The 13280-nt window shown below is 49.8% G+C and overlaps 1 protein-coding gene across 1 annotated transcript; it reads right to left on the minus strand.

Moving 5' to 3' along the window:
- Positions 1-1389: 1389 nt before the first annotated feature.
- Positions 1390-11163, minus strand: Kdf1 (keratinocyte differentiation factor 1). Its single transcript, XM_057784967.1, has 4 exons — positions 11125-11163; positions 2993-4060; positions 2287-2361; positions 1390-1836 (listed from the first exon to the last, which is right to left on the minus strand). The coding sequence occupies exons 2-4, from the start codon at positions 4026-4028 to the stop codon at positions 1754-1756; spliced, it is 1194 nt and encodes a 397-aa protein (XP_057640950.1). The 5' UTR covers positions 4029-4060; positions 11125-11163; the 3' UTR covers positions 1390-1753.
- Positions 11164-13280: the final 2117 nt, after the last annotated feature.

The raw sequence follows: 13280 nt of genomic DNA on the forward strand, positions 1-13280 counted from the left end.
CCACTAGAGGGTAGGGGTCGTTGAGTGTAGGAGCTGTTCAGGGTAAAGTAAGTACCCAGCTGTTTCGATAAACCCTTTTCTGAGAATGCAAAGCTTCACAAAGCTGATGGGGAATTGGTTTCTGGGCCAAGACTAGTGTTTAGGGACCATTAACACTCTGACTCTGCTTTCCCGTTCTGTAATCTTTTCCTTAAAAAAAATTTTAGATTAATGTGAACCAATGTTTTCCTAAATGTATGTATGTATATGTACCATCTACATGCTTGGTGCCCACAGCAGTCAGAAAAGGGCATTGTTTACCTTGAACTGGGGTTAGGGATGGTTGTGAGCCATTGTATGGGTACTATACCCCTTTTTGAGGCTGAGCCTTGGTGTGTTTATCACTGGTTAGCTTTGAACTCAGCGATCTTCTTGTTGGTTTCCTAGGTAGGATTACATGTGAAGACCCCCTTTTCCTCTTGCAGCACCGGAGATCAAAGCCAGGATCCCAGATATGCTAGTCAACACCAAGTTGCACCCCTACTTGGTCATTCTCTATTCATGCCTTAGTCTGTATAACACAGCAGCTCCCAAGAAAAGGGCCAGTTCAGTTGCTATAGTTTACCTAGGGCCTGTAGTCACAGCTCAGGGGTCAGCTGTTGTCGTCTGGGAAACTAGATAAATGATAGTTTTACCACTTTCCAAAGGGTGTCCCAAACATTAATGTAAAGAAGGAAGAAGCTGGATTAGAATGGCCCCTTTTGCTAGCTTGTGGTTACTGGGCTAGGTGGGTCAGCCCAGAGCTTGCTGAAACTTTAGATGGGGCCTTACTTTGCTCTAACGGGTTGAAGAGCTGCCCTGGCTAATCTAATGGACCCTGTGCTTGTAGCCCTTCTGCCTCATCCTCCAGTAGCTGTGACGCTAGGTCTGTACCAGGTCCAGCACCTGGAAAGAGCAGCTAAGGGCCCTGCATGGTGACCACACGAGGGGAGCCTGCTTTTGCCTCAGCTGCCGAGTTTGGTGCCCGTTGCCAGCTACAAGGATGTCTTTGGACACCAGGCGCTCTCAAGTTGCCAGCAGGAGCAGGATAAGGTGAAAATCAGAGTGCTGTAGTAACACGAGGGAGAGGGGAGGGGTTCCTGATAAGTGATGAGGGGCTTAATACCGAGGGTGGCCAGACCATGGAGGAGTGGCAGTCCAGACAAAGCTGCCCTAGATTGTTCTGTATCTATTAGAAGCGAAGCTAGTGTCTTGCTCCTACCTTGCCTTTCTACTCCACAATGCTGAACAGCAATTGGGACAGATGGCACAGGGAGAACCATGTAGCTCTGATGAGCCGGCCGGTGTACTTTCAACTATGGTCATGTTAACAATATAGAACAGCCAAGATCAGTACAAACTGCTCAGCAATATAACAGGTGGGCACTGCCCAGAGAATCACATATAGAGGTCATCTGTCCCCAGCCCAACCTATGTAGTTTCCATAATTGCTTAGGGTGACATGGGAACGGAACTGGGAAGCTACTTCCCAAGACTTTGCTTTCAGCTCACAGGAAGAAACAGGCCCAGGCAGCAGTAAGTCCAGCTGAACAGGCAGAGGATGGGGCACCATGGTCCTGTGAAATGTATGTGGTCTAAAGCCATTCAGCGAAAGAAGCCAGAGGTCACTGCTTCTGGGCTCAGGATCTGGCCTCCACACAAAGGGGTCCTGGTTCCTCGACTCCGTTGGCTATGCTTCTTCCAGGAGGGGCTGTGACTGCTGGGCCAGTGGGGGTTAGCAGTACACCTGCAGCAGGGGTGCCCCTGAAGAGTCTGTGTCCGTGCCCTGGAAGGATGAGTCTTGGCTGCCTGGATACCCTGGTTGGAGGAGGAAGCAGAGGCTCAGAGAGGGGAAGGAGCTCAGCCACGGAGAAGCCTGCTGAGACTAGAACAGTAGGGCTTGAGCCTAGTCAGCTGTAAAAGCCTAGGCAACCCACTCCTGGTGTTCAAGTCCCAGCAGTTGTCTGTAAAAGGGTAATGACCTTGCTCCTGGGGTTGTGGCGGCCCAGAGGACAGCAGTAGACATCATAAGGGGAGCTTCCGCAGCTGCAGGATGGGAGGCCTGCCGTCCAGCTTACTCCCCAATCACTTCTAGCTCTATTCTGGGAACCTTCTCTCTTCAAGCCAGCTTCCAAGGTTGCAGTGGATATGTGGTTGCTCAGGCCCTTTTCCATTTCTGACCCCACCCTCACCCACCCCCAAAGTAAGCTGGGAGTCATCGGAAGGCCCAGTGTAGTCTCCCACCCTCTGGTCAGGTCAGGACCACACCTGGGGCTCCATATGGCCTCAGCTTCCTGGCGATGGCGTCTGCTGTTGTCTCCTGGGAGATCTGCACTGTCAGTTCTAGGGAAGGAGTATGAATAGACAGTGGTCATTACATTGTATAAAGCAGCTCAGTGAAGAAGGGTGCTCGTCGGGCACAGGCTAGAGAAATATGATTAAGACGTGGGTGGGTGTGTAGGGGGCAGATGGGACTTTGGCTAGGCCAGGTCAGTGATGCAAATTCTTGGGGGTTTGTTTTGTTTTTTTGAAACAAGGTCTCTGTAGCCCAGGCTTGCCTGGAACTCTTGGCGGTCCTTTTTCTTCAAACCTCTAAAATTCTGGGAATACAAGCGTGAACTATCACTAGCCTTTCTTGTTTACTGCAGAGGCCCAAATTCTTGAGTTCTGGGCCCTTTTCAGTCCAGGCTTGGGAGCTGTTCAGTAATAGGGGAAAGGAGGATCCTGACAGATGCAATGAATGAATGGATGAATGGATGGATGGATGGATGGATGGATGGATGGATGGATGGATGGATGGATGGATGGATGCTGAGGACTGTGCAATGGCCACTGAGTCTGCATGTTCCCCACAGTTCTCAGCTTCATTGTGCCAAAGAGTTTAGAGATGTGTCAGCTGGCTACGGGTAAGCCCCACAAAGAACCCAGCCCAACCGTCCTATAAGCCAGAGCTTCCCTACTTGGGCACACTTACCGTCCTGGCTGAGGGCAGAGCCCACCATGGTCTCATGGCCACTATCAGGGGCAGCAGCAGGGGCTGTAGAGCGTGCCGAGCGCCCCTCGGAGGTCTGTGGGCGGGAACGGCTTTTGCGGGTACTGATGCGGATGATGCCGCGCACCAGGCGGCCCTCGGCGTCTTGCTCGTCCAGGTGGTAATCCTGTGTGATGCTGCTGATCAGGTCTGAAATCTTGCTGGTCTTCTCCAGGAACACAGTGTCTGACGTGCACTTAGCCAGCTCGTCAATCTGGTGTACACTGAATAGCTCTGTCAGCTTCTTGAAAATAAGCACGTCGATCTCCCGGCTCGACATGGAGCCACTGCCCATCTCGGGCAGGTCCAGGTCCGACTCGTGGAAGGAGTAATACTCCTCGGAGCCGCGGGGGCTGCTGGGGAGGGTACTGGGCAGGCTGTGCCGTGTGGTAGGGGGCTCGGGTAGGGGCTCCTTGCAGCAGGAGTCCGAGTCAGGGACTGGGGAGGTGGCATGGCGGTAGGGGTAGACTGGAATGCCCTTGAGCTTAACGTCAGGGTAGCTGAAGCTGCTGCCCATGGGGGACTTGAGCCGCTGGCCATCCCGGCGGCTGGGAGGTGCACGGTCCGGGCTGGGTGGCACACCATTGGGCTCTTTGACCCAGGCGGCTTCGGCAGACCCCTCAGTGGGGTCCCCAGCAGATAAGCAGGGGCTGCAGCCCCGTACACAAGCCCCACAGCGCTGCAGGCAATCCCTGCAGCGGCGAAAGCAGAAGGCAGCCTTGCACCAGTCCCACCCCCAGGGGCGCCAGAGGAGGCAGCAGGTTGGGGGCTCGGTGGCCGGTTCTGCAGAGCCTGAAATGAAGGTGATACTCTCTGGCCCGTGGTGACCAGGGTCCTTGGGGTCTGGCCTGCGGGTGCGGCGGCCTGGTGGGGGCTGGGAGCGCTCATCATTCGTTTCCAGGCATAGCTCTGTTGGCCTCTCCCAGGGACCCAAGCGTGGCGGCCCAGACGATGGGCGAGGCTGTCCGGGCCTGGGCATGACTCAGAGCATGGCTTGCTGCAGTCAGGCACCTGCAGGGGAGAAGCCAGGAGGATGTCAGAAGCAGAGGTCAGAGACAAGCTCTTGGGCTGACCTGAAGAGTTTTAGACTCCTGGGAAGCCTGTGAGGAGGACGGATGGTGCATTCCGTAAACCCTTGCAAACGTTGAGCTCTTCTTGCCCCAAACAGAAAGTTCTCTTTGTGGTCTAACTAAGGCTTTACAATCTCCTGGACTTCTCAATGAATGGCTATTATTGAAAACAAAACAAAGAAAATTACAAGTGTCAGTGGGGATGCAGAGAAATTGGACCTCTCGCACTTTGCTAATGGGGCTATGAAATGATGTAGGTGTTGTGGGAAACAGAACAGTTCTTCAAATTCTAAACACACAGGTTGGAAATGTAGCATTCATGGCCTACATAACATGAAGGAGGCGCTAAGTTCATCCCCAGTATGGCAAACAAAAAACATAAAAATGGGCTGGACAGACCGCTTAGCAGTTAAGAATGTGGGTTCATAAGCACCTGTAACTCTAGCTCTAGGGATGTGACACCCTCTTATGTCTTCTGCCCACACTGTGCTCACAGGGACTCTCTCCCCACTCCACATACATATACAAAAAAATTAAAAACTTTTTCTAGATTTCTTTTATGTGTGTGAACATTTTGCCTGTATATATGTGTGTGTGCCATGTGTGTCTGGTGCCCATGGAGGTCAGAAGAGGGTTGTAGGGGCTCTTGGAACTGGAGTTATGGATGGTGGTGAGCTATATTGTGAGTACTGAGATTCGAATTTTGGGTCTCTGGAAAAGCAACCTGTGATCTTAATGCCCAGCCATCTTTCTAGTCATAATTAACTAATTAATTGATTTTCTGAGGCAGGGTTTCTCTGTAGCTTTGGAGCCTGTTCTGGAACTCACAGAGATCTACCTGTCTCTGCCTCCTGAGTGTCAGTCCTTATTATTTTTAAAAATTATGTGTAAGTGGGGGCTCAACAGATGGCTCATGGTTAAGAGCACTGGCAGTTCTTCTACAGGACTTGGGGTTCAATTCATAGCACCCATATAGCAGCTCACACCTTCTTTAACTCCAGTCCTAGGGGATCCAGTGCCCTCTTCTGGCCTATGTGGGCACTGCATGCATGAGGTCCATAGATGTATATACAGATAAACACTCATATACATAAAAACAAATAAAATCTCTGCTTAGAATAGTGGTGTACAGAGGATCTCTGTGAGTTTGAGGCCAGCTTGGTCTATATAGTGAATTCTAGGACAGCCAGGGATACATAGTGAGACCCAGTCTCAAAACGAAAATAACAAATAAATAAAACCTAAAAAAAATGTTTTTAACATTCCTCAAAGCTCCCCAAAATTACTATATGACCTAGCAAATTCAATCCTTGGTTTCTATCCAAGAGAACTAAAAGTCAACTTTATTTTATTGGTTTTTTTGTTTGTTTGTTTTGTTTTTGAGACAGGGTTTCTCTGTAGCTTTGGAGCCTGACCTGGATCTAGCTCTTGTAGACCAGGCTGGGCTCAAACTCACAGAGATCCACCTGCCTCTGCCTCCCGAGTGCTGAGATTAAAGGTGCGCCACCACTGCCTGGCTGAAAGTAGCAACTTTAAACATTTGTATGTTAATGTTCATAGTAGCATTATTTACAATAACCATAAAGTAAGATTGATCCAAAAGTTCATCAGTGGGGGGGGGCTTCCCGAGGACCCGGGTTTGATTCCTAGCACCTACACGCCCACAAACAACCAATTGCAAGTGTAGTCCAAGGGGATCTGACATCCTCTTCTGACTGCCACAGTGCTGCATGCAGGTGGTGTGCAGACACATATGCAGGCAGACCATGCACATCAAATGAAAATAAAGGTTAAAAAATTAAAAAGTATATCAATAGATGAATCGACTCATAAACTGAAACATTTTGGGGATATCATTTAGACCTTAAAAAGAATGAAATTCTGAGCCGGGCAGTGGTGGCAGAAGTCTTTAATCTCAGCACTTGGGAGGCAGAGGCAGGTGAACCTCTTAAGAGTTCAAGGCCAGCCTAGTCTACAAGAGCTAGCTCCAGGACAGCCACCAAAGCTACACAGAGAAACCCTGTCTTGAAAAGCCAAAAAAGAAAAAAAAATTCTTTTGTGCTTTGACATGGAGAAACTTTCAAGACATTCTAAATGAAATAAGTTATACAAGAAAGAACAAACACTCTATTGTCTAGCTGATATGAACTCTCCACAACTACCAGTTTAACAGATATAGAGAAATAGTGTGGTGGATGCTAGGGGCTGACACAGAGGAGCATGGGGGAGTTATGTTCAATGGATACAGAATTTTAGCTGGGAAGGTGTCATAGCTCTGGAAGGTGAGGATGTATTCAATGCCACAGGATGGTGTGCTAAAGAATGGCATATAAGCCGGGCGATGGTGGCGCACGCCTTTAATCCCAGCACTCGGGAGGCAGAGGCAGGCGGATCTCTGTGAGTTCGAGACCAGCCTGGTCTACAGAGCTAGTTCCAGGACAGGCTCCAAAGCCACAGAGAAACCCTGTCTCGAAAAACCAAAAAAAAAAAAAAAAAAAAAAAAAAAAAGAATGGCATATAAAAGATTAAAATGATATTTTTCCACAAAGAAGGTAAGCTGTGCAGGGACCTTACTGTCCCCACTTTCCTGCCATCACTGAGCCTGGTGCAGGCCTCTGTTCAACAGAGCTTTCTGTCTGCCTTGCCACGATCACCACCACTGCCCCTCCTTCCTTCGTCCCCGTCATCCTGGGCACGGGCATCCTACTCAGATGTGCCCTCCTAGAAACATTTACCATCAAGTAGGTTTCTCTTTTTCTTCTTGGAGAGAGAAGGATTGGTTTTGTTAAGACAAGAGGGTCCCATGTTGGCAGTTAGGCCTCAGATTTGCTAGGTAGCCAAAACTGCTCTTAAACTCCTGGTCTTCCGATCTCCCTTTTCACGTCCTGGGGTTAAAGGAGTGTAATACCTTGTCTGGCAGCACCAACCAGTTTTGGTTCTTTGCCACAAAAATAATCCTCATGGACTAGGGAGATGGCTCACCAGGTGAGAGCACTAACAATGAAGAACCCATGTGAAAGCAGTGATGACATCTGTCATCCCAGCACTCCTATGGTGAGATGGGAGAGAGAGAACTGTCTGGAAGCCCATGGGCCAGCCAGCCTGGGATTAAAGGCATGCACCACCACTGCCCGGCAGTATTCACAAATTTTAATGCCAGCATGGAGTAGGGTCAGTAGGAGACAAGTGATCTCTGAGTTTAAGACAACCTGGTCTATGTAGAGGGTCCTAATCCAGCCTGGGCTATGTAGTGAGACTTTGTCTCAAAACAAAACAAACAAAACCCAAAAACCTCCTAGGATGACGCAGGCGGAATCAAGTAAATCACCAAGGGACCCTAAAGGACGATGTAGTGCCATATTCAAGAAGGCCTTAACCACAGTTAACTGTCCTTAGCCTGTATTTTGAGCCACCATGTGGGTGCTAAGAATTAAACCTGGGTTCTCTGGATGAGCAGCCATTGCTCTTAACCACTGAGCCATCTCTCCAGCCTCCTACCCTTTTCTGAGATGCTGATACTTTATCCTTTACCCCTGATTTTTTTTTTTTTTCCGAGACAGGGTTTCTCTGTAGCTTTGAAGCCTGTCTTGGAACTAGCTCTTGTAGACCAGGCTGGCCTTTTTCTCACAGAGATTCGCCTGCCTCTGCCTCCCAAGTGCTGGGATTAAAGGCGTGCGCCACCACCACTCAGCCCTTTACCCCTGATTTAATCACTATGGAGTTCTATATAAAATTTATTGAGACAGGGTCTATGTAGCCCTAGCTGTACTTGCTAAGTTGACTGGACTGGTCTTGAACTTACAGAGATCTGCCTGACTCTACCTCCTGAATTAAAGGTATGCCAGCTGAACCAACAGATACACACATTTCTAAGGGAAACAAAATAGCCTAGCATCTTTGCTTAGGAAGCAGACTGTAGCTCTTAGGGGTAAAGGGACACATATCTGCAGTGTGATCATCAATGGTTTATACCAACCTACCAGCACATGCCTGGAGAGCTCATGTAGAGACAGACAGACAGACAGACAAGGAATATTCGCTATGCTGGATGAAGACACAGTTCTTCCTGAAGTTTTAGTTTCTGGGACCCACTCAGCTCTCCTTCTCTAGGGGACCTCGAGGAGTTCTAGCCAAATGAGCCCCTCTTTCCATACCCTTCTGCTGAGGGCTCTTGATGACTGGATCAGCCTTGTACTCACTGGTTTGGGATAAGCCTAAATCCCCAGGGACTTTGAGCTTAAAGGTCAGCCTCCTTTCTGCTTCAACGCCTAGAACAAGGTCAGTTTGGGAAGGTGTTAGCATGGCACAGACACATTCTGTGTGACTTTATGGTAGAAAGACAAAGGACTTAGGCTCCAGGCAGACCAGAGCAGGAGCCGGCACTCTTAGCGAACGGTGTATGCCTATGTGTTCTATAAACTGAAAGAGGTATTTCCCCCTTGGAACATCTGCTGCTCAGTTAAAAAAGAAAAGGTACAGAAACTGAAACTGTAGTAAGTGACTTTAGAAGTGTTTCACGAGGGAATGTGGTAGCACACACCAGTCACCCTTGTCCCATGAAGGCTGAGGCAAGAGGATCGTGACTTTGAGACTAACAAAGCAAGACCTCCATTTCAACAAAACAAAATGTTCTTCACAATTCAGAGGGAGACAGCTAAATGTTTGTCCTGATTTAATCAACATGAGGTTGGATCCAATCAGTCATTTAACAAATGTTGAGGCCCTACTGTGCATTCTAAACTCTAAGGACACAGCGGTAAAACAGACTAACTCCCTAGCCTCAGTTTACATCCTATTGAAAGTGATTACTCACAGCTTCCATTATCATAAACATATTGCTTGTAATAAATCTATTAATTCTCAAGACATTCTTAGTATTATTCCACTATACTAAGGCAAAAAGTTTAAGTAAGTTGTCCAAAGCCAGACCCCCCCCCCCCCCCCGGCATACAGTTTTTCTGTCTAACAGTCCTGGCTGTCCTGGAACTTGCTCTGTAGACCAGACTGTCTCAAACTCTGCCTCCTGAGGGCTGGGATTACAGGCGTGTCCACCCACCCCCTTTTGTTTCTTGAGATAGGCTCTTATGTATCCCAGGCTGGCCTCAGACTCACTGTGTACCTCGGGAAAAGAGTGACTTACTGATCCTCCCGCCTTCACAGGTACCGGTTGATGCAGAGCTGGGGCTCTAACTCCGGGTCTCATGCATGCTAAGGGCTCTACCAATAGAGATCTATCCCAGCCCCCACAAAAACACTTCTGTTTGTACTCATTGGCCTGGCCTCGGACTCTCACCCACTCCTACCCCTGTCCTCCACTAACCACCCCATCTGTGGACTTGTGAGAAAAGAGCCAGTTAGGGCTGCCAACACGAGCTGGCATCCTTTGAGGGCTTGCAACTGGAATGTTACCCAAATCAGCCACTCTCAGCATCACACCAAGCTGAACTTTGTGGGTCTGTGGGAGGATCATGGTTACCGACATTGGGCTGGGCCACTGTCACTTTCCCCACCACCAAGAGCTTAGGACTGACCACTGTAGGGTACGTTCATATCTAACACACACATTTACCATGGGCCAGCACCCTGCTAACTACTGAGGAAACAGGAGCAAATGCTCCGGCCAGAGAGCATTCCCATTACTTACAACTACCATGTGAGTAATTTACCTTCACTCCACAGCCCAGGAATCTGAAGCTCAGAGGGGGCTAGAGCAAGACGGCAAACTGTTGTGTGGTGGGCTAGGGCTCTTCAGCCCGGGCACCTTGCTCTGTGCCACATCTCCAGTCGGGGAAGAATGGGGACAAATGAGCAAAGCCTAGGATAAACCAGGGATGGCGGCTCACTCAGGTAAGCCCAGCACTGGAGAGCCGGACACAGGCAGGTTCCCTGGAGTTCAACAAGATCAGCTTGGGCTACAAAAGAGAGACCCTGTCTTAAATCCTAACAACCAACCAGTCTTCCTACTTGTGGTGTGATAGTGTCTGGTCTCAGTGGTCCTTCCAAGGCCCATTCATTCCTTTCCCCACCAGGGTCTCTGCTCCTCCCCCTCCTAACAATTCAGTAACACTGGTCACCTAATAGAGCAGGGCCAATTCGCGCCTTTTAGCTTGGAACAAGACTCTTGGTCCCCCTTAGAGTAGTGAGATGACCCATGTCCCTAAACCCAACACGAGACTGGATGACAAGGAGCCTGGGCCATATGAGACCCTATCTCAAAAACAAAAACTAAATATATACTTAATTAAATTGAATATAATTAAAAATAAATAAAACAATTAACCAAAGTGAAATAAAATACAAATAAAATTTGAAAATCCCATCTGCCTAAACGGGAGAGATTAGTGTCTTTATAGCGCTCCAATGAGGCATTGGTGTTTAGCGAGAGCCTGGGAAGACGGGCTCAGTCACCGGCATTGGAAGGCATCACAAGGATGCTCGAGGGTCTGGCGGCCCCAGGACTCTCTGACTTCTCGTGGCCTTGGCCTTTCCGCCAGTCCCCACAAACACACACACACACTTGGGGCTCTCCACGGGCCCTCTCCCTGCGTCCACAGGACGGGCTGGCTGTTCCGACCCCTCCGCCCAAGCAAACTTCAGGTCACCAAGCCGTGGTCAGCTGAGCTCGAGCGCAGGGCACGGGGCACCCCCACCCCCAGGCACAGCCTCAGCCTCCCGATCCTCTGCAGGCACCGAGTACGCATTGCCGTCGGGGCGCGCACGGCCTCTCTCGCCGCCAGCGCCATTGCCTGCGAGTCCCGACGCAGTTCCACTTACGGTTTCTGCCACGGCTCCGAGGTGCCCGGCCCCAGTCCCCAGGCCTCCCGGCCCGGCCCGCCCAGCCCCGCGCCCATTCGGGCTTGCGGCCCCGCCCGCGCACCCCGGAAGTGGGCGTCGGGTCCCGAGGAGCCGGGCCCCCGCGCCCCGCTGCAGTCCAGGAGCGGCCTCCAGGGTCACTCACTCGGGGCTGCGCCGCTCCGCGCCCCCGCGGGTCCGCTCCGGACTTACCTGCCCCGCCAGGTGAGCCGCCTCCAGCCAGCCCTTCCCCCGCCCCCCTCGGCACTCACCTGGGTCACAGGTGAGCGTCTCGCGGGAGCGCGGCACGGGTCGCCGCTGGGGACACACTTCCTGGCTCCGCGAAGCGCTGCGGCGCACCTGGCCGAGGCCCCGCCCAGCCCCGGCCTAGGCCAGGAGAGTGAGGCCCGGAGAGGGGCAGCCAGGCCGCAGTGCTCAGGTCCCCTTAGCTCTGTAGTCCGGTGTCCTGGAAGTCTCTGAGAGGCCATGGAGCACCTATGGGGCCGCAAAACCGGACCGCAACCAAGACATAAGAAGGTACCTCTGGTGACTGGAAAGATGGCTCAACGGTTAAAAGCATTGATTGTTCTTCCAAAGGACCCAGGTTTAATTCCTGGAACCCACATGACAACTCACAACTGTCTATAACTCCAATTTCAGAGGATCTGGCACCCTTACACAGGCGAAACACCAATGCTCATGAAATAAAATTAAATAAATTAAAAAAAAACAAACTCTTTAAAAGATAAGAGAAAAGCCGGGCGATGGTGGCGCACGCCTTTAATCCCAGCACTTAGGAGGCAGAAGAGGCAGGCGGATCTCTGTGAGTTCGAGACCAGCCTGGTCTACAGAGCTAGTTCCAGGACAGGCTCCAAAGCTACAAAGAAACCCTGTCTCGAAAAACCAAAAAAAAAAAAAAAAAGAGAGAGAGAGAAAGAAGGGACCTCTGGTACCTATAGTGATGCACACCTTTCTCACCAGCACTCCAGAGGCAGAGAGAGGCAGATCTCTGTGCGCTCCAGGTCAGCCTGGTCTGCGTAGTGAGTTCCAGAATAGGCAGGGTTATATAGAAAGACCCTGCCTCAGATAGATAGATAGATAGATAGATAGATAGATAGATAGATAGATAGATAGATAGATAGATAGATAGATAGATAGATAGATAGATAGATAGATAAGATAAGATACTGTGAGGCAATGGTGGCACATGCCTTTAATCCCAGCACCTGGGAGGCAGAGGCAGGCAGATCTCTGAGTATGAGGTCAGCCTGGTCTACACAGCAAGTCCAGGACAGCCAGGGCTACACGAAGAAACCCTGTCTCATAAACAACAAAACAAAACAAACAAACAAAAAAAACCCCACAACCAACCAAACAAAAAGCAGAAGAAAAAAAAGAAGGTAACTTCTGTCAGCTGGGGAGATTGAAAAAAAAGGTAACAGACACACAGGGGATAACAGATTCAGGAGATCAGTGGTGCAAATGCACACAGGTGTGCTGCTCCCGCCAAAGACCTGATAGCGGGCCCTCCCACTGCAGCTCATCCACATTTCCTTCTGGGGCAAGGGGCATACTCTTTTCTCACTTGGAGCTCAGAACATGGGTCCCATGGTGTATAGTGGCATTTCTGTGTACTCTGAGACCAGAAAGGCCGGTTCCAGGGCACATGTATAAGAAGCTCTCGTGCTACCCACGAAGGAATGTGTACAAGGGGCTGGTAGGAACTGTGCAGCTAGCCAGGCAGTGGTGGCTCATCGGAGACAAAGGGAGGCGGATCTCCGTGAGCTCAAGGCCAGCCTGGACTACAGAGCGAGTTCCAGGACAGCTAGATTGTTACACAGAGGAACCCTGTCTCGGAAAAAACAAAACAAAAACGAACACTGTATGTTTCTATTAACATCAAATATTGAAGTCTGGGTATATAATTCAGTGATAGAGTGTTTGTCCAAAGTACATCAGACCCTATGTTCAGTTCCCAGTATTGCCTAAAATAAAGCAAAATGAACATGCAGAATATTAAGAATAGTCAATTTCACAGAGGCAGAAAGAGTAGATGTTATTTACTGTTAGACTGGAGGTCACGGGCAGCTATTGCTTCATAGGTACAGAGTTCTTGTTTGAATGATGAAGACATTTTTGAAATAGAGGTTGTGTAATACTATAAATGTAATTATTCCAGTTAAATTGGTGCTTCAAAGTGTTTTAACGGTTTGGGGTGATGGCTCAGTGGGTGAGAGCTCTTGTTGTACAAGCATTAGGGCCTGAGTTCAAATCCCCTCTGGCATCTGCCACGCACACACACACATACACATGTGCACGACAAAGTGACTAAAAACTAGTTTAAGCCAGGTGTGTGGAAAGCTGGAGGC

The sequence above is a fragment of the Chionomys nivalis genome, chromosome 11, assembly GCF_950005125.1.
Source record: "Chionomys nivalis chromosome 11, mChiNiv1.1, whole genome shotgun sequence".
NCBI classification, from domain to species: domain Eukaryota; kingdom Metazoa; phylum Chordata; class Mammalia; order Rodentia; family Cricetidae; genus Chionomys; species Chionomys nivalis.

Bases quoted from the DNA above. Each gene is read 5' to 3' on its own strand.
- Kdf1 (XM_057784967.1), bottom strand. From the start codon at position 4,028: ATGCCCAGGCCCGGACAGCCTCGCCCATCGTCTGGGCCGCCACGCTTG. The intron at 2,362-2,992 runs GTAAGTGTGCCC...CTCCTTCCCTAG, and splicing joins CTCTGCCCTCAGCCAGGACG to AACTGACAGTGCAGATCTCC. The intron at 1,837-2,286 runs GTGTGGTCCTGA...TCCTCCAACCAG, and splicing joins GAGGCCATATGGAGCCCCAG to GGTATCCAGGCAGCCAAGAC.